General features: G+C 44.0%; 1 protein-coding gene and 1 long non-coding RNA gene across 4 annotated transcripts in view; one reads left to right on the top strand and one right to left on the bottom strand.

Annotated features, from left to right (window-relative positions):
* WDR35 (WD repeat domain 35) overlaps positions 1 to 15,290 on the top strand; it is a 96,272-nt gene extending 80,982 nt beyond the window's left edge. For 2 of the 3 annotated variants that reach the window (XM_074991310.1, XM_074991312.1), the window contains 9 exons: positions 446 to 649; positions 5,677 to 5,823; positions 8,186 to 8,318; positions 8,966 to 9,076; positions 10,223 to 10,387; positions 11,558 to 11,698; positions 12,177 to 12,333; positions 12,967 to 13,207; positions 13,494 to 15,290. In XM_074991310.1, coding sequence (XP_074847411.1) covers positions 446 to 649; positions 5,677 to 5,823; positions 8,186 to 8,318; positions 8,966 to 9,076; positions 10,223 to 10,387; positions 11,558 to 11,698; positions 12,177 to 12,333; positions 12,967 to 13,207; positions 13,494 to 13,647 — 1,453 coding nt within the window. In that variant the 3' untranslated portion in view covers positions 13,648 to 15,290. The remainder of the gene's footprint in view (positions 1 to 445; positions 650 to 5,676; positions 5,824 to 8,185; positions 8,319 to 8,965; positions 9,077 to 10,222; positions 10,388 to 11,557; positions 11,699 to 12,176; positions 12,334 to 12,966; positions 13,208 to 13,493) is intronic. The other variant, XM_074991311.1, reaches the window with a different exon arrangement.
* Positions 818 to 21,140, bottom strand: LOC142011581 (uncharacterized). Its single transcript, XR_012645133.1, has 5 exons — positions 21,009 to 21,140; positions 16,461 to 16,593; positions 12,153 to 12,388; positions 9,909 to 9,999; positions 818 to 4,142 (listed from the first exon to the last, which is right to left on the bottom strand). It is a non-coding gene; the product is annotated as an uncharacterized LOC142011581 (long non-coding RNA).
* Positions 21,141 to 21,150: the final 10 nt, after the last annotated feature.

The raw sequence follows: 21,150 nt of genomic DNA, 5'->3' as shown, positions 1-21,150 counted from the left end.
CAGCAATGCTAATTCCAGCACCTCTGAGTGGAAGCCATTATAGGTCTTTTGAATTATTTATACCACGAATTTTTGATGAATGTATGCTTCTTTCAGTACACTCACTGGACCTGGACACTCCTCTGGATATTAGGTGGCATACACCCACATTGGAATTGGTGATTCTGGAAGTGCATGCTGAATTAGCCCTAATCTAGGTGTCTTTTTAACTTGGCTAGTTGAATGATTCCTAATATTGCTTCCTGATATGGCTGCTATTCCAGCTATAAACCCTGTTCTTTGTGACACACATGTAGGTTGTATGCTTTGAACTCATTTTGTTTGTTGGATTTAGTTTGTGGGTGCTGGCTGCTGCTGGTAGCATGTAGTATGTATACAGGACATCAGATTTAATCTGGTTGTAAATCTCTTAAACTCTGTGACTCTATCTGCATTTATTTTACAGGCGTCTCCTGGCTGAAGCTGCTCTCCAGAAGCTTGACCTACAAACAGCTGAACAAGCATTTGTGCGCTGCAAAGACTATCAAGGCATTAAATTTGTGAAATGCCTAGGCAATCTGCAGAGCGAGCCAATGAAGCAAGCTGAAGTGGCAGCTTACTTTGGCCGGTTTGAAGAAGCTGAAAGAATGTATTTGGATATGGACAGAAGGTAATTGCATACAGTAAACCCAAAAACAATTAGAGAAAAAATATATGTTTGTGATTGTTTAAGGAGTGAATGCTTTTCCGAGCTCTGAGAAAGAGAACAAAGTTAGAGAGAGAACACTGTTTTACTGATAGATTTAAAAATCCCTTTATTTAGATTAATACATTCCAAATTGTCTTACTTCCACTAACTCCTCTAATTGATCTACAGAGCAATCAGTATTAGATTTAAATCTTCAAAGGCCTTTTGGAATGTTAGCCTGTAGATGTTTTAGGTAAAATTCCAAAATATAAAGAAACAGTTTAAACTCTATGTTAGACAGTTAACTAGTTGCTGTTAGACAAATCTGACATTCTTTTAATTATGCATGCACATTGCTGTGTTTGTAAATGAGCAGTAATCACATGGGAGAACACAATGGATGACTTTTAGACAGCTTAGTGAAAATTTCTGCTCAAGGATTTTTGGTTTTGGCTAACAAACTTTTAGGATTCAGTAGAATGAGACAGAAAATAATCCTGAAAACATTATAAACCAGGAGCACACTTTGATCTGGAATACTGTTTAGTTCTGGTCATCCCATCTCAAGACATAGCTGAAATAGTGATCCAGAGATGGAAGACAAACGAGTGGAGGCAAGAGAGGCTTCCATATATACGCTTGGATTTCCAGGGTAGATAAAAAGGGCTATAAAATATAAGGAATGTCAGTAAAAGCTTCTATTAGCTTTTCTTATACTAGAAGAAAAAGGAAACATCCAATAAAATGGAATGGGGGAAAATGTAAGGCTGATAGAGAAAACAAATTTTTACACAATAAATGATTAACCCGTAGAGGGTATTCTGTATCAGTGAACCTCGCCGGGCTCTCTCATTGCATAGTCTGAGACACCCCTTTAAGGATTACAATGTACACCCTTCCTCATGGCTCTGCAGCGGAACTTCCCATTGGGGGTGGCAGACAACCATAATTCTGACTGCTTCGGGGAAAGAACATCTCAGTATAAGCCACTACACAGGGGCTAGAATTCTGGGTCAACCTCTATTCCCTTTCCCACCACTGTGAAAATTGCATAAAGACAATCACAATTTAACCCTAAGTAATGTTCTCTTTCAAATGTACCTTTTAAAATTCCTTTTGAACATATATTCACATTTATTTAACTGTTGGAAGCATGATAACTAATTGGGGTAGTTTTCCTTTGACTTTTATGCAACTCTAGCTACGTCTACACTGGGATGCTACATCGAAATAGCGATGTAGTGAAATTGAAATAAGCTATTTCAACGAGTAGCGTCTACACATCCTCCAGGGCTGGTGCCGTCGACGTAGGAGAGCAGTACATCGAAATAGGCACTGCAGGGGAGTGTCTACACACAAAAGTGGCCCAAATCGAAATAGGGGTGCCAGGACAAGCTGCGGACGGGGTCACAAGGCAGACTAGCACTTCCGGGGCAACAGCTAGCCACTCCCTTAAAGGGCGCCGGCTGTGGAGATACCCCACTAACATGGACTGGTGGGAGCGGCTGGTGCTTGGTGAGTGGGACAATGACCGCTGGATCCGGAATTTCCGGATGAGCCGGCAGATGTTCCTCGAGCTCTGCCAGTGGCTCACCCCTGCCTTACGGCACCAGGACATCCCCATGTGATGTGCCCTCACCATTGAGAAACAGGTCGGCATTACTGTCTGGAAGCTGGCCACTCCAGACAGCTACCGATCCGTAGGGCAGCAGTTCGGTGTGGGCAAGTCCACCGTCGGGGCTGTCCTCCTGGAGGTAAGAGGACCCAGAGGGAGGGGGGAGCCCGGGGGGAGAGGGAGCTCGGGAAAGAGGGGTAGCCTGGGGGGAGGGGGAGCCTGGGGAGAGGGCCAGACACACCCTGCACACTCCTCACAGGTGCTTTCTCATGTCCTTCCCCTGCAGGTGGTCCATGCAATCAGTGCCCTGCTCCTCCACAGGCTCGTGCGGCTTGGGGACCCAGATGCCGCCATCGCGGGGTTTGCCAGCCTGGGCTTCCCTAATTGCTTCGGGGCTCTAGATGGGACCCATATTGCCATCCGTGCCCTGGAGCACAGCGGAGGACGCTTCCTGAATAGGAAGAGATACCATTCCATGGTCCTCCAGGCCTTGGTGGACAGCTGGGGCCACTTCTTGGACATTTATGTTGGCTGGCCTGGCAGCACCCACGATGCCTGGGTGTTCAGGAATTCGGGCCTGTGCTGCCGGCTGGAGGCGGGGACCTACATCCCCCAGCGGGAGATCCCACTGGGGGACACCACCATGCCCCTCTGCATCATCGCAGACACGGCGTCCCCCCTCCGGCCCTGGCTCATGCGCCCCTACACAGGCCATGTCAGTGCCACCCAAGAGCGGTTCAACACCCGCTTGAACCATGCACGCCACGTGGTCGAGCGGACTTTCGGCCGCCTCAAAGGCCGCTGGAGGTGTCTCCTCACCCACCTGGATGCAGGGCTCGCCAACATCCCCCAGGTTGTGGGCGTGTGCTGCGCACTCCACAACCTGGTGGAGAGAAAGGGGGAGGCATTCTTCCAGGGCTGGGCTGTGGTGGCTAGCAGGGCTGACACCCAGCCACCTGCTGCCCCCCGTCGCCAGGTTGACCCTGAGGGGATCCAGGTCCAAGAGGCCCTGCGGGCCCATTTTGAGCAGGCTGCGGGGTGAACGCTGGAAGGGCCAGCTGCTGGTGAGCCACCCACCGCCCTCCAACATCCCCCACAACACTACCTGCCCCCACGCCCACACCACTGAGCACCAGAGAGCACACACCACCCACACACTTCTTTTGTAAATAAACCAAAACCTTTTTTTGAAACAAAACAATGAAGTCATTACATTAAGAATGGGGGAACTATGTACATGAGGGGGCAGCTACTAAAGGGGGATGGGACAAATAAACTATTTACAATTATGGGGGGGAATATGTACAAAGGAGGGGGGGTCTGGAGGGGCTACATCCTTGGCCTCCTTCACCCCTATTGTCCAGTGCCTGGCGTGGGGGGACGCAACCCACGTCTGGGCTGGAGGCCCCGTCGAGGCTGGGTGGGGGCCGGGAGAACCAGCAGATATGGCCGGGCTGGTTCCTGAGGCCCACGGTCCCCCTCTGCGGCAGGCTTCAGCACAGCTGCTGGTGGAGGGCGGATCAGAGGGGCGGAGTGGTTGGGGGGGCCAACTGCTCTGTGATCCGCTCGAAGGTCCGCATGAAGGCCCCCCAAGCCTCCTGGCACCAGGCCAGCGCTCACTCCTGCAGGTGGAGCCGTCGCGCCTCCATATGCAGGCGGCGCTGGAGACCTCCACCTGACGCCAGAGGGTGGCGAGGAGCTGGGGATCAGCGGATGCCCAGGGATGGCTCCAGCACTGTCGGGCTTGTCCTGGGGCCAGTCCCTGTTCCGCTGCTGGGCTGGCCTGCTGCGATGGCCCCGGTGGGCTGTCCAGCACGACGGACACAGCGCCTGTGCTCTCGGGGCCCTCAGATGGTGCAGCTGCGGAACAGAGGGGGGAAGAGCGGAGACAGCCGTTAGTGTGGGCCCTGTCCCCCCACCCCTCTGCTCCTGGTTCCCCATCCCCATCCCCCAGAGATGCTGCTGATTGATGATGGGTGTGCTATCCCCCCCGGGGGGACATCTAGGTTCCGTTCCCCCCATCCCCAGGGATGGGGCATGGCACTGTCCTGCTAGGGGGCAGGGGCTGATGGACTCTTCTGAGGGACATGCCACTGCTGTCCTCGGGGCTGTGGTCATCTGGGTGTGTGGAGGGCCCTGGTCATGTCCCTTGTCCCCACCTCTTAACCCCAGGGGTGTGCACTGGGGTACATACCTGACGGTCTGCTCCCACAGTCGTGGGACACCCATCGGTCAGATGCCCTGCTGGAGCTGCGGGAGGGGAGGTCTATGAACAGCCCCCCGTCACTGGAGGCCTCCTCCTCCTCCTGTGCTGTCCCAGGGGTGGGCTCCTGTGGGGGCCCCTGGGGTGCAGGGATGGCGTCCAGGCTGGACTCCGTCTCCGGGGCCTGCTGGGGCTCATTGGCCGAGGTGTCAAGGGTGGCCGGGGGGAGGTGGTGTACCAGGGGCTCAGGATTTCCCTGAGCTCCCTGTAAAAGGGGCAAGTGGTGGGGGCAGCCCCAGATCGGCTGGCCGTGTCCCGGGCCTGGGCGTAACCCTGCCGCAGCTCCTTCACCTTACTCCTGACATGGTCAGGAGTGCGGACAGGGTGACCCCGGGCAGCCAGGCCCTCGGCCAGCTGAGCGAACACATCTGCGTTCCGCCGCTTGCTCCCCATTACCTGTAGCACCTCCTCCTCGCCCCAGAGCCCCAGCAGGTCCCGGATCTCAGTCTCCGACCAGGAGGGGCCCCGCTGCCTCTTCCCCTGCTGGCTAGCTGGCTGGGAGCCCTGGGTCCCCTTGGAGGGGGGGTGCCCTGTGGATGCTTAGGGGGCTGGCTGGCTGCCATATGTGGTGGGTTGGGGCTTGTGGAGGACGTGCAGGCTGGGCACGTTTCTGTGCTGCTGCCTGCATGCTCTCAGCTTCCTGCACAGGAAATAAGGAGGAGGGGAGCTTTAAGGGGCTGCTGCACGCAGCAACCACAGAGCTCAGGGGCTGGACAGAGCGTCTCTCAACCCCTCAGCTGATGGCCGCCATGGAGGACCCCGCTATTTTGATGTTGCAGGACGCGGATCATCTACACGTGTCCTACTTCGACGTTGAACGTCGAAGTAGGGCCCTATTCCCATCTCCTGATAAGGATAGCCATTTCGACGTCTTGCCGCCTTACGTCGATTTCAACTTCGAAATAGCACTCGGCACGTATAGACACAGCGGGCGCTATTTCAGAGTTGGCCTGACTCCTTCAAAATAGCTGGCTAGTGTAGACGCGGCTTCTGAGTCTTAAGGCTATGCCTTTCCTTTTTCCTTTCTGTTCACTTTTTGGAGGTAATTCTTTGGAACACTTTTGCTGAGAATTCCAGCAGCTATTTTATTTTCCTTTCTTATTGTTCTCAAATATTTTCTAATATTTTTAGAGATCTTGCTATTGGTCTACGGATAAAACTAGGAGACTGGTTTCGAGTTCTGCAGCTATTGAAGACCGGCTCAGGGGATGCAGATGATGCCCTTCTTGAACAAGCATATAATGCTATTGGAGACTATTTTGCAGACAGACAGAAATGGTATGTTATACAGTGCTTTTTTTCAAACCAAAAAGCAGTCAAGTAGCACTTTAAAGACTAGCAAAATAGTTTATTAGGTGAGCTTTTGTGGGACAGACTCACTTCTTCAGAAGAAGTGGGTCTGTCCCACGAAAGCTCACCTAATAAACTATTTTGCTAGTCTTTAAAGTGCTACTTGACTGCTTTTTGGTTTGATAGTGGATAGACTAGCATGGCTTCCTCTTTGTTACTATTCAACAGTGCTTTTTTTGTATATTTAAAAAAAAAAAAAAAAAAAAAAGGAGCCAGTACTCAGTTGACTCCTCACCCCACCCTGCAACCAGTGCCATGGCTGGTGCTGCCAAGGTGCCGGTACTCAGTACCAATACAAACAAAGCACTGCCATTATAGCAGGAAGTAATGTAAGTGTTGGTAGCTGTCTCATAATTAAGACTCTTCTCTTAAAGTTCAGCACAAAATATGACAGGCGCACTTGGGAGCTGGAGTGTACAGTGCGTGAATGTGGAATGGACTGGCATGATCCACCACTAGCACCTTGAAGCACTAGTATGTTTCATAGGGCATGTGTCCCATGATTACCTGCAGCTCTGAAATTCCACAGAGCACAGTTATTCAGAGTGGAGAGAACAAAGAACAATAACAGCAGAGAAGCAATTAACAGGAGTTGTGCGCAAGACATTAGAAGTCATTCTTCCACTCTACTCAGCGCTGATTAGACCTCATTTGGAGTATAGTGCCCAGTTCTGGGCACCACATTTCAAAAAAGATGTGGAGAAATTGGAGAAGGTCCAGAGAAGAGCAACAAGAATGATTATAGGTCTGGAGAACATGAGCTATGAGGAAAGACTGAAAAAACTGGGCTTGTTTTGTTTAGAAAAGAGAAGGCAGAGGGGACATGATAGGTATTTGAAAACAAGTACCTGAAAGAGGGTTACAAGGAGGAGGGAAAAAAATTTCTGTGGCCTCTGAGGCTAGGACAAGGAGCAATGGGCTTAACCTGCAGCAAGGGAGGTTTAGATTAGACATTAAGAAAAACTTCCTAATTCTCAGGGTGATTAAACATTGGAATAAATTACCTAGGGAGGTTGTGGAACCTCCATCACTGGGGATTTTTAAGAGCAGGTTAGACAAACACCTATCAGGCATGGTCTAGACAGTGCTTGGTGCTGCTAAGGGGGCAGGGAACTGGACTCAATGACCAGTTTAGGTCCCTTCCAGTTCTGATGTTCTAGGATTCTATGGCTAATCCCAGCTCTGCCAGGAATCCAATTGCAAAAAAAAAAAAAAAAAAAAAAAATTAACTTTAAAAGATATACTTAATCAAACAATTTTGCTAAAGTAGAGTTAAATTTAAAAACTATGAGTAAATGTTAGTTACAAAATGGCCAAAACCATTACAAATATGTAGTGAAACAAATGAAAAAGAGAAAGAAGACTGAGGAATTTCAGAGTTGAGGTTAATATGAAGCCCAGACCCACAGGCTACGCCTACACCAGAGGGTATTTTCAAAAAAGCCAGGCCTTTTTCAAAAAAAAAAAAAATGCAAAGCACCGACACACTGAATGCATTCTTTCAATATTAAATTGAAAGTACGCGGCACTTCCTCCCAGATGAGGAAGAGTGCCTTGTTTGAATGCATCTGTCTAAAAAAAATGCATGTAGTCACTTAGGGGCCCTTTTTTGCTGAGCTTCCATTTGGGTGTTCTGTCGAGAGAGTGGCCAGACTGCCCGGCCGCTCCCTCAACAGAGCTGATTGGTCTCGTGATCGGCTTATTGTGTGTGGCCATGGTCTTTTAGAAGAAGTTTTTCTGGAAAAACTTCTTTAGAAAGACCGCTCTAGTGTAGCCCTAGCCACAGTGTATAATTGCACACGGAAGGCCACCAAAACTATTTACTCTGTCCCTGCAAGGTTTAAAGGTCACATTCTTGGCTGCCCAACTTTAGATGCATAGAGCCTGATTTTTTGAGAAGTATTGACCATTTGCATCTCTCACTCACCATGAGTATCTGAATGGAGACACAAACACAGCCAACTTCTAAAAATCTAAACATAAATCATTTGTCTACTCATTGTCAGGTGGAATAATAAACCCCAGGTATTTTGACTCTCCATCTCTGCTTTCACCATTGGATCTTGTTACTGCTGGAACATAATGAAATTCTGAAACTAAAGTTGCTGTATGTACTATAATAGCTCTATTTCAATTTTCATATAATGCCAGAAACATAGTTAACTGAAAATATTAATTTCTGATTTACAATTCTATACTTAGTGAACAAGTTATTTCTTAGTGTTTAGTCAAGTGTCACTGTATTAACATTTAAGTTTCTTTGTCTAGTAGACTTTTCTTTGCTCCTTAGGATAAATGCTGTACAATATTACGTACAAGGAAGAAACCAGGAACGTTTAGCGGAATGTTACTACATGCTAGAAGACTACCAAGGACTAGAGAATCTGGCTACCTCACTTCCAGAAAATAACAAGTTACTTCCTGTAAGTATAAGAAAATTATTATGATTAGGATGGTTTTCACCATGTGGCTTTGTCTACATAAGATTTTTTTTTCCCAAACTTTTTCTCGGTTGCTTTTACTGGTTCAGCTCCCCTGGCAAGAGCAACAGAGGGAATATTAGTGAAAGGTGAAGATTGGAATTATATAAGATCCTGAAAGAGGGAAAGACCATATCAGAATGAACTGAAGTGATCCAATGAGTAATTGCTAATTAAGAGTTAGTTTGATGTATATGTTATTCTAGAGTACGTTGTAAAGACAAATCATGGTACTTGAATGTCTTTTAGATTAAACTCTTTCGGACAAACACATCCATAACCATCTTCTTTCTCAACCCTACTCTATTCTGCTAAATTTTCCAGTCTGTGCATTTAAATCCAAAGAGAAAGAACCCCTACTGCCCATAATTAAATGATTTTCTGCCCTGCATCACTTATCATTGAAAACCAATGTAGATCTGGAAAAAGTGTAAGAGCAGTATTTCTTTAAATTACTGCCGTGTGTTTTCTCTCTTTATAATCTATAAAGAGTATCAGCAATAAAAATTCAGAAGTTTTCAATAGTATTACAGTCACTGTCCTGCAGTTCTGGCAAGAAATGGTAAAGAAGATTGTGATGTCTTTTGTAGGACATAGCTCAAATGTTTGTCAGAGTGGGGATGTGTGAACAAGCTGTGACTGCCTTTCTGAAATGTAATCGACCAAAGGATGCAGTAGATACCTGTGTACATCTCAACCAGGTAAGAAATATGGCAGCTGACAAAAGGTGTGTCTTGGTGTGGATAAAAAGATTAACAATGGAGTTTTTATCTCTTGATCTGCAGCGAGATTTCATTTCATATTGGACATCTGATGACACTTGAGTACCCTTTAACTCTTCATTCTTTAGTGCTTATATCAACCAGACGTGAGACCTTTTTGAGAGGAGTATCATATTACTTGCTGCTGTACATGAGAAAGTTAGGTTAATCTAGCTATGTTGCTCAGGGGTGTGAGTTATGCTGACCTAACCCCCAGTGCAGAGAGCTTTAGATTGACAGAAGATTTCTTCCATCACCCTAGTTTTCGCCTCTTGGAGGAGATTTACTTTAGCAACAAAGAACCTCTTCTGTCACTTTTGTAAGTGTCTGCCCTGCAGCAACATAGCTGCAGTGTCCATTTAACAATCAGAATTATCTTTGGCTGTCTCAGGAGAGACAGGAGAGACTCAATAGATATGGAGATCGACAAAGGTGACAATGCCTAACTTCTAGGTGCCTTGAAAACCACAGGAACAATATTGTGAATCACAAAGCCTGAGTTGGGTGCCATGGCTGTGTATACAAAGCATGGAGAGGGATGTCTACAAACATGATCTTCAGAAAGCATTGTGTTTCTGATGACTACACGCTGAGCCTTTTTCAGAGACTTCCTACAATCAATGCCAATTCTGACAATCCAAATGTGTTGCTCACTGTATATTTTCCTTTGTAAAACATGATAGGATATTTTCACTATAAGGAAATTGTCATTTCCAATGGCTACAAAAAAAGAACACAAGGTTGTTAATATTTGTAGTTGTGTTGTACTTACCTGTTCCTTGGACTTTATCACAGCAATGTTCTAAAACATGGGTGTCCAACCTTTTGGCTTGCCTGGGCCGCATTGAGTGAAGAGGAATTGTCTTGGGCCGCATATAAAATATATAATATAGTTAATGTATATAAATCACATAATAATGTTAAAAGTTTACGATCTTGTGGGGCCGCATTACTGGCTGTCCAGGGCTGTGGGTTGGACACGCCTGTTCTAAAATGATGCTTTAGCTGTTGCACATGAAAAGTGTGTTTGTAGTATATATTTGAAAACACATGAAACTGAATAATTGTGACTATGCTTATTTCCAGTGGAATAAAGCTGTTGAGCTGGCTAAAAATCATAATATGAAAGAGATTGGATCCCTACTAGCTAGATATGCATCTCATTTACTGGAAAAGAATAAAATCCTTGATGCCATAGAACTCTATCGTAAAGCCAACTATTTTTTTGATGCTGCTAAACTCATGTTCAAGGTATTATGTGTTTTTTATTTTATGTAATATGCTCCAGTCAGAAATAACCTATTTTCCTAGCATCTGTTACTTTTGTGTGTTGCTTAAATTTTCCAGTGTTAGTAATTTGTTCCCTGGAAATAGTTATTATATGGAAGCCAGTGTAACTACAGAACTACCATATTAATAAGTAATCCCAGTCAGATTTTTGTAACAAGTAACCCCAATTAGATTTTTTTCCTTTGCTTCTTGTCAAAAACTGTTGCTTTCTGCTGGTAAACTTCAGAGGTGGGTGCAGAGATCCTATGTATAATTTGAATAAGTTTGTATCTAAGCTGATATTTATAAATTACTTTTGACAATTTTTGATGGCAAGCATTATATAAGTATCATTTTTCATAGCAAATATATTATTTCTAAAACAGTTTCTCCTCTCAGTGCAAAAACACTCGTCCTTATCGATAGCTATTTGATTGTCAAATTTGACTTTTAAAAATCCAGACATTATTAGTTGCATAAATGCACAAAAAAAGGTTTCAAAGCATATTTAATATAAAAAGGAGACACACACACATGCACACACAAGTATATATATTGGGGGCAGGTGGGTTTCCTCCCACAAGGTAATATTAAAAGTGTGATACTATTTTTATCGAACTTTCTAATTTACCTCTTAGCACAAGAATGAGCCATTTCAATTCAAAATGTAACTTTCTAAAATACTAAAATAATTCTTTAGTATTAGAATGTTCAGTGCAAGTACTTTTCAACCATAACCAAGCATATCTACTGTAATGATGACTTTGATACAGAATCAAGCTAAAGGACAATGTAGACTAAAGGCCCTCAAAAATACAAGCATAGATAATTTGGGAATGGCTCACCAAATTAATGGTTCCCCCTGTCCCAAGTTTTCTTTTACACCAGCAGAAGTTCTGGCTTTTTAGACCCATTAGCCACAGACGTAGGATATATAAAATTTTGCACTTAAAACTTGAATATGATGTTGAAATATCTGTTATAAATTACTAATTTGTAAATTCTAATGTCCTAATATTTAAATAAAAATGGACTTTTGACATAGCTTCCTATGTTACTCAAATATCTTTAATATAATTTCTGCATAGAATTGTAAAAAATTGTATTTTTATTTTTAGAGACATAATTTTCCACATTCTTTATTTCATTAAGATTGCAGATGAAGAGGCAAAGAAAAGGACTAAGCCTTTAAGAGTTAAAAAGCTTTATGTATTGTCAGCTTTACTTGTAGAACAGTACCATGAGCAAGTGAAAAATGCACAGAGGGGAAAAGTCAAAGGAAAAAGTTCAGAGGTAAAGTGTCTCAAATGCTTTCTATGATGATGTAGCTCTGTCAGTCGCAGGCTATTAGAGAGACAGGATGGGTGAGATATCTTTTATTGGACCAGGTTTTGTTGGTGACAGAGACAAGTTTCTGAGCTGACACACAGCTCTTCGTCATATGACCTGAAGCAATTGGAGCAATTTAAACTGAGTTTTGTAAATTTGTCACTGAAATATTATTTCAGGCACAAATTGTGGGTCAGTTTTTCAGACATGTACACAATTTTCTAATTTACACACATATAACTGATTTTTATATGTCTAAAAAGTATGCCATCTTCTATATAATATGAATAGTTAAATTCATTTTTGAACAATATATATACATTTTCCAAAGCGAGCATAGAAGATTGATATAGTGACTAGGAATGGAGAAAATCTCTTTTCCCTCTTCCTATTAAGTGCTTTTACTATAAATCTTTACCTGTAACGTTCCTCTTTTTTTCAGGCTACTTCAGCTATAGCAGGTTTGCTAGAAGAAGATGTTCTTTCTTCAGCTAATCGCCTCACAGATAATGCATGGCGAGGAGCTGAGGCTTATCATTTTTTTATACTTGCACAAAGACAGCTCTATGAAGGTTATGTAGACACAGCAATGAAAACAGGTAGGATATTACAGTACAGATGGTATGAAAACTGAAGTCACTCTGTCACACAAGCCTGTAAGACAAATTAATTCCATTTATATTTCTCATGTTTGTTCCATCCATCACTTGATCCATGTGGTATAAAGCCTAAGAAATAAGTGTTTTTGAACAGTCATCAGGAGGTGCCAAGTTAGTTGCCAGTTTGAACATAAGGTAGTTCTGCAGAATAATACCAGCTTTCTGGAAGCTGATTATCAGATGTCTCACTATCGGACAAGTTTAGATAATCCCCATAGGACTGTCATTGACCACCCATTCATGTGCATTGACTGATGCTTCTATGAACCTCACATCAGAGCTGGGGGACTACGGGGAATCAGTGGATGTTATTTGAGTAGATTTTACCTCCTACCTTCTCTGGTGTTGAAGGGCCTAAATCAAACACTTCATTTTGAATTCATAATCAAAGACAAATTATCTTCTTAAAAAGGGAGGACCGTTTGTGCTTTCTCTATTATTTTCATTGGGTTTATTATGTCTGTTTTATCTCAGCAAGTAATTGATGTAAAGAATACAATTTACTAGTAGAATTAGGTTGCATGCTTGGTCAATGGGACATGCAATAACTTTCTTATTCGTTTCCTTTGTTAGCTCTTCACCTGCGAGATTATGAAGACATTATCCCTGCAGTTGAGATCTATTCCCTTTTGGCTCTCTGTGCCTGTGCTAATAAAGCATTTGGTACTTGTTCAAAAGCTTTTGTCAAACTAGAATCTTTAGAAACCCTTAGCCCTGAACAGAGGCAGCAATATGAAGATCTTGCCCTGGAGATATTCACTAAATATTGTCCTAAACATACAAAAAAATCTGATCTGGATGGGCTTCTGGAGGGGTAAGTTGACTTCATTTTTGTTATTTATTACAAGAAGTTTTCTTCTTATTTGATATTGGAAGCTGCTGGCTGTACGTGTTGATTCTAAACTAATCAGTCATATCAGGAAAATTACCATACTCCGCCCTCTTAATACTATACGCTAACATGATTTAATTATGCTCTGCTAAAAAATGATGCAGACCTAAGTAGGGAACAGCAAAATTTGTTACAGATGCCAAAGAAAATGTTTTGCATATCACTAGAGCATGATCTAGAGGTTTTTTTTTTTCCTCTTTTCTTTTAGTAGTGGAGAAGGGAAACTTCCAACATGTGTTGCAACAGGAAGATCTATCACAGAGTATCAATTCTGGATGTGCAATGTGTGCAAGCACTGTGTGCAGGCCCAGGAAATAAGCAATTATAACTTCTGTCCTTTGTGCCATAGTTCAGTGACATAGTAGAAGAAAAAGAATTGTGAGTATACCCTTGTGTGTATCTCTCAAACCATTGTAAACATAAAACTTCAAGATTTCAAAATGTGTAATGTAATACAAGCACTACACTGCTATAAGACACCACTAAGATTATTAGATACAAATTCTCTGAAAGAAACAAGAATGACAAGTCTTGAAAAAAATGTAATCGTTAACCCCCTTTTATAAAAATGGGTTAACAGGATTTTTTCTCACTGTCAACAGGGCTTAAGACTAAAACCAAACCAAAGCAGATGTGTGCTTGTCTTTATCAGTTTCCTTTGAGATATTTTCAGGACTTATCTATGTAGGGAAGTTAGATGGCAGCAACCTTAGGGTATAAATTTAAAATACAGCAGCCCCTATCTTCCCGTAGGGGCATTCATATTCTACACTAAAAATGTCTAGGGAGTGTTAAAACATATTTTTAATGTTAAAACATATTTTTTAAAAAGTGCAGAAAGGCACTTCCACTGTATGGTGAGCTTGTCTACATGGGGAGTTATTGCAGAACAATACATTGAAACACCCTGGTTTGTTGTCAATTAACTGCACCACATAGACAAGCCATTAGTTATGGGAGCTTCATTCGTACAATTCAATAGTCAATAGAAAAAATATCAGTTTTCTCAAAATACAGAGGGACTCTTAGAGTAAAGAATTTCCAGATGGCAGAATCAATGTTAAAGTAGCAATTCTTTACAACCTTTGTATCATTACAGTGTTAAATGTTTTCCTATAACTATTTTTTTTTGCTACAATGAAAATATTCTAGTCTAATTATATTTGGGGGTGAATATTTAGGTTGTTGTCTCTTTCTAAACATATTTACAAGTACTTTACCAACAAAGGAACTGTAAGAGATGATCTGCCAAGAAACTAGGGTTTATAACCTGAATTCTTGGGCATTCTCTCCTTTCAATGTTAACAATCTGATTCACCTTTATGTAACCATGTTGAATAACCCAAGGTTAGTAAAGCAAAGCAAGCAGTCCTGTAGCACCTTAAAGATAAACAGCACAATTTATTAGGTAAGGAGCTTTTGTAGGTAAGACTCACTTCTTCAGATTATGGACTGATACAGACGCACACAGCTATTCCTGAGATGATTTACCATCCAAGGTTAGTAATAAGAGAATCAAGCTAGAAGCTGACATTTCTGAGTCAACTCTATGATATACAAATTAGCAGCCTCAAATCAACTGGCATACAGTGTGTCCATATCACACTGTCATTAACTGTCATCCTTGTTTTTTATCCTAATGACAATTGAAGGGATATGGAGATTGAAATAGTCTGTCATTCTTTTTGTAGAATTGAACCACATAGAGGGAAGCATGTGGTAAAGCTCGTACTTCAGCTGTACATCTTCTACAAAAAGATAGGAGTACTTCAGTTTCAGTTTTCTCAGTATGGCATCTTTCACAAGCACTACATTCCCTTTAGGGAGGATTATATTTTTCAGGAAATATGATCAGGAATCTTCTTTTCTCTTGTTTGTATTTCTGGGTGAAAAATTAACCTTGTAATGTCCAGGAGATAAATCTTTGGTTCTTTTTAAAACTTTTTCTCCTGTATAGAAAAAGTTTATATGTGAAAATATACCATTAAATAAAATCTGATTTTTCTACACAGATACGTAGATGAGCTCTGTTTTCCTTGGTTTTTTGTTTGTTTGTTTGTTACGGATGCTGAATTACACTGTTAAGGAAACAATTTAACTCAGAGTTACGTAAGGTTATGTCATTCTGTGCCAGCACTAATTTGCAACAAAAATGACACATGAAGAAATATCAAAGTGAACAAAACAACAAGAAGACCTGTGGCACCTTATAGAGTAACAAATATTTTGGAGCTTGGAGCATAAGCCTTTGTGGGCAAAGACCCGCTTTGTCAGATGCATGAGTGGGGGCTTCCAGAGGAGGGTTTAAAGAGGGAGTCTCAGTCAAGGAGAGTGCCAGAGTTGACAAGGTGTGTTCAGTCATAGAGGATGTGGCCTATTATCGGCAGTTAATGTGGAATTGTGAACATCAACAGAGGAGAAATCAGGTCAGCTCAGCCAGGGATGAGGTGGCCCATTGTCAGTAGCTAATGTGGAGGTGTGAACATCAAGGCTGTGTCTACACTAGCCCAAAACTTCAAAATGACCGTGCAAATGGCCATTTCAAAGTTTACTAATGAAGTGCTGAAATACATATTCAGCACCTCATTAAATGCCGGCAGCCACGGCACTTTGAAATTGACGCAGCTCACAGCCGCGTGGCTTGTTCAGATGGGGTTCCTTTTCGAAAGGACCCCAGCAACTTCGAAATCCCCTTATTCCTGTCTGCTGTAAGGAATAAGGGGATTTCGAAGTTGCCGGGGTCCTTTCGAAAAGGAGCCCCATCTGGACAAGCCACGTGGCGGTGAGCCACATCAATTTCGAAGTGCTGCGGCTGCTGGCATTCTAATGAGGCGCTGAATAGGTATTTCAGCACTTCATTAGTAAACTTCGAAATGGCCATTTGCATGGCCATTTTGAAGTTTTGGGCTAGTGTAGACTTAGCCCAAGAGCTGAGAAACTGCTTTTGTAATTGGCCAGCCACTCCCAGTCTCTCTTCAATCCTGCAAATGAAATATTGCAGTTCTGCAATTTCTCTTTGGAGTTTGTTTCTGAAGCTTTTTTGTTGTAGGAGTGCTACTTTTAAATCTGTTACTGAGTGTCCAGGGAGACTGAAGTGTTCTCCTACAGGTTTTTGTATGTTACCATTCCTGATGTCTGATTTGTGTCATTTATTCTTTTAAGTGAACAGACTTACAGATGCTGCTTGGAGGTGTTGTTTCTCTAGGGCCTGTCAAAATGAACTGTTGTACAAATCTTCCCAAATACACCTGTAGCATCACTGAAATGCTGTCCACTCTGAGGAGCACAGCAGCTAGCCAGCATTCAACCTGACAGTGGAAAGGAAAAGGAAATTTTGATCAGTGATGGTAGAAAAATAGTACTACAGGCTGAACCTCTCCAGTCCAGGACACACTCAACCAGCAACATACATAATCTGGCATGATTTTAGTCGGCAAGACATCTAGTTTTGGGTGTGGCCAAGTTGCCTGTGGTCTCAAAGTTTGTTTAGTCACCAGTACTGGTTCTCAGTGTTCCTGTGCTGTTATTTAGCTGTACTTACTACTATGTCTTAACCCTGGTACTCCAAGTGGAGCATAGTAGGAAGACAGTTTTTCCACAGTACACATACCCCATCTATCCTGTGGGTGTTTTTTTAGTTTTTTAAATCATCTTCCTCTGAAGTATTAGAGATGGCCACAGCTTGACATGGGACAAAGGAAAGGGAGGGCATGACATTACCCATAGTACAATCTGGACTGCCTGAATAGCTGTGTCTTCCAAGTTCTTTAGCCTTTGATGCCTTACACTGCTTTGCTGCTAAACAGTACCCTACAAAAAGGTACTAATTGTGCAGTGTTGTGCACCAACCAATGAAGCAGCTGAGGACTGTAAAATGGACTTCTATGAGAAACTACAGTTGGCCAGTTAGCACTCTGACTCCTGCATGTAACTTCCTCCCAGCTACACTGTACTGAGTACTACTAGCCTGGCTATTCATGAACTACACTGCAGAACACCACCAGCAGATTCTGTTTCCAGGCTTTCTTCCTAGAACATTCATCTTATTCTGTCCAGCACGCTACTGAACAATGCAATATCATAACTGCCTCGTTTTATCAGTGAAAATGGTATGCATCAGTCTTGCTATCTGAAATGGAGTTTCCCCACACACTTTAATCCAAACACACTGGTAAAATTAAGATTAGTTTATTAAGTACAGAAAGATAGAGCTTAAGTAATTACAAGCAATGATACATAAAAGTTAAGTTAGGTATTAGATTACATTTTACTCCTTTTGTAACCAAACCTAACAAGCTAATGAATTTAAAAGTAAAAAAGCTTTAGTCTCACTAAGTTTACAGCAAGCATCAGCAACTTTGGGATGGCAGGCGGGAGCTCGGCCCCACACTTCCTCCCCTATGCAGCCAGTAGCTTGCCTCAAAGCCTGTGGATTAACAGAAGACCAACTGACGCTACCAACTGCCACTTAAACCATATAGCTCTGTATCTTTATTTATTTATTAATGAGCCTGTTGTAAGGAAGACTTTTAGGCTACATACACCAGATCATCTATCTACAGAAGTTACTGTCTGAAGAGATGTTCTGACAAAACTTCTGTTGGTAGTGTGCATACACACAAAAGCAGATCCAACTTTGGTCGACAAAAGGCATTTTGTGTTTAGATGCTCTGCGAGTTTTGTCTACAAAACTCTAGTGTGGATGTTGCTTGGTACTTTAAAAAGTATCACTAGAACTCAGACTGTACATAGAGGTCAAAAGGTCAAATTTCAACACTCTGCTTCAGAAAGGTTGCTGACCCTGGTTTACAGCAGTCTCGAGCATTATAGCTGTAGTGAGTAGAGACAGGTGATTTGGAGGTCTCTCCCTTTCATTCTCAGACTACTCTACCCTTTGGAGATTATCCTGAGGTGGGGTGCAGGCAACAAATGGTTTCTTGAAGATATGAGGTCTGAACCAAGCCTGTGATGGAATGTAAATTTCTTATTCACACCTTTGCCCTGCTGGAAAATGGCTATTTAAGTAGGTGACAGATTTCTAACACTTGTCTGGATGTTAAACAAAAAAGCAGTCCAGTAGCACTTTAAAGACTAACAAAATAATTTATCAGGTGATGAGCTTTCGTGGAACAGACCCACTTCAGATGTTGGCTTCTCCTTTGTTGGACCAGCAGCCCAAACCAGTTTCTCAAAGTTTTTGGTGTCCTAGGCAAATTATGACTTTGGTGCCCCCCTGCACCCTGTTGTGGGTCACTGACTGACCTTCACTAAGCAGCAAGCAACACTGACTCAGTTGTATAACTGGCCAATACTGGGGTACAGAGAATGACTGAACAGCCAGACACACACACACCTCACCCAAGGCAGAAAATCTAGACTAGGCTCTTGGGAAATTTTGCTGTGACATATTGTAACTGTTCTGACGAAGCGGGTCTTTGCCCATGAAAGCTTATGCTCTAAAATATGTTTTAGTCAATAAGGTGCTACAGGAATTCTTGCTGTTTTTGAAGATACAAATTAACTTAGCTATCCCTCTGTTAATTCTAACTGTGTTGACATACAGCCATGCTCTACCATGTGAAACAATATAACAACTTCTGACACATCAGTGATGCACTGTTCTACAAGCACAATATTTGATACTTTAGTTTGCATGAGATAAGATTAATACAGTTCTTTAAATAGAGAAAAAAAGTCAGTGACTACCTAGTTGGCCTGTATGGAGGTACCGGCCCTGCTTGAAGCATGTTAGAGTAATGATATGTACTAGAATCTCACCCCTTCACATACCACTGTTGAGACACATATTTTAACAGAACAGTAATGTTTAGGAGGTTTAACATTTCAAATTATATCTCACAAGCCATACTTGGCACAAAACTTAGCAAATTTTGGAAAAGAGGCAACCGCAACTGTTTGTTACAGAGGACTAGGGCTCTGAAGTGATACTGAGCAACAGGGCCATCCTACAGATAAGCAAATTGTGCAGTTGTGTGGGGTACCATGAAATTTAGGGCACTAAACTGTCCCAAATTTTGTGGTGCCTTAGCAGCTGTAAGGTGTGTATTGTCTCCAACGGCCAGACCCATTCCCTGACTGGTCCCACTGGGGACTGCACCCAGACACCGCTCAACAAGCAGTAGCAAACAATGTGAGCCTGTGGGCCAGATAACTCAAGAGCAGCAGATGTGCCACCAGCTTTCCCCTTCCACAGCAGAAGGGAAAGTGGCTGCTTGTTGCTCCTCCAGTCCATAGGTTTACGCTGCTTGTTCCTGTCCATGCCTCCTGCCTGGTTCTGAGGCTGAAGATAAGCCTTCCTGCTTTACAGTGCTCCTGCATGCCACAGCTTCTGTCCTTACAGCCCCTCCCTGCTTTCAGGGGGTGGGGTGTGCAGGGACTAGGCTGCAGGGATACCAGCATTACTAGGGAGAACTGGTGAGGAAGTGCAGGGGGGAGCCTGTGGGTACCAGCCATCTGACTGCCCCCCCATGATTCATCTTCATGTCACCCAGAGTAGGGTCAGTATGACACTCCCTTTGCTCCATGCCCCACCCTGTCCTGCCCCCACCTCTTTCCCCAAGCTGCCTCCTTTGAGTGCTGTAACCCAGAAGAATAGCAGAAGAGGGGTGCTGGTGCCAGCAGCAGGGCCCCTATGCACTCACTGGCAGCAGTGGGGTGGGGGAAGAGGGCAAAGTTATGCAAGTCTGGTCTCCCAGCTCCAGGCTGTTGTTGCAAATTCTAGCATGGGGGAGAGGAGGCAACCCCATCCCTCCCACCAGTGACAGGGCTGAGAACCAGAGCCACATTGCTCTACTTCTAACCCCAGAAGTGGGCACCAGGCTTCCCCACTAGTCTCCCAAGCCACTCAGCTCTGGCATCTTACCCCTCCTAACCATGGCACTTGTGGGGCATGCTGCCCCTTACCCCCACCCCCCCACTTGTCTCTAGCAGCTGTTTATGGTTCTTAACCCGTGTTCAAAGTTTAACTGATCACTAGCACTGTCAATTAACACACGTTAACACTTGGGAAGTAACAGAGAGGTAGCCCTGTTAGTCTGTATTCTAACAACACGTCAAAGACTAACAAAATGATTTATTAGGTGATGAGCTTTCATGGGACAGACCCACTTCTTCAGATCGTTAGAAGTGACTAGTGCATCCCTGGGACAGAGCGAGGTGTATCTGTGCTGGTGGGGCCTGAAGAGGGATGCGGCAGGGCTGGGGGCGAGAAGTTGCCTGGGCCTCACCCCCGGCTACGGACAGCCCTGGTTATCGTACACTCCCACCACCCCACGGGGTACCATACTGGCGGTGGTGTCACCCCTTCAGAGTTGCTTCTCTTACGCAGGGCCCATTGCTCCTCTCAGAGCACCGGCTCATTAAATAGTCCCTAGAGCCTTTCCCCGCCGTTCCAGTCTGTTCATTACACTTCACCGCATCAGTCACGGGTGGGTTGTAAGTCGGGGCTGGGGAAGGGAATGCAGCCCCATGTCACCAACGGCCGCCGGGAGGAAGGGGGGTTCCTAAGGCGGCCGCTTACCACACAACACTGAGCACAGCGGCTGCCCGTTCAGCCGAGCTCCCTGGGCCCGGGGCCGATAGTCAAACACCCGGCTCAGCTGGAGCGGAGACCGCAGCGCCCCGCAGCAGCGCCGGCGGGCCAAGTGGTCCGCGTCTTCCCCCGAGGGACGTGCCCGGCGCTGCGCGGCACGCGGCCGCTCACCCGTTGACTCTGGGGTAATTCCGCGGCGCTGGCACTGCCGGCGAGGGCAATCCGGCGGGAGCTGAGCGGGCGGGAGCTAGAGAACGTGCCGGGCCATTGCCGATACAAGGCTCATGCTTACGTCGGAGAGCACTGCATTATG

The sequence above is a fragment of the Carettochelys insculpta genome, chromosome 3 (genome assembly GCF_033958435.1).
Source record: "Carettochelys insculpta isolate YL-2023 chromosome 3, ASM3395843v1, whole genome shotgun sequence".
In the NCBI taxonomy this organism is placed as follows: domain Eukaryota; kingdom Metazoa; phylum Chordata; order Testudines; family Carettochelyidae; genus Carettochelys; species Carettochelys insculpta.
The sequence above is the reverse complement of the archived record's forward strand: the minus strand, read 5'-3'. Positions and strand labels throughout refer to the sequence as shown.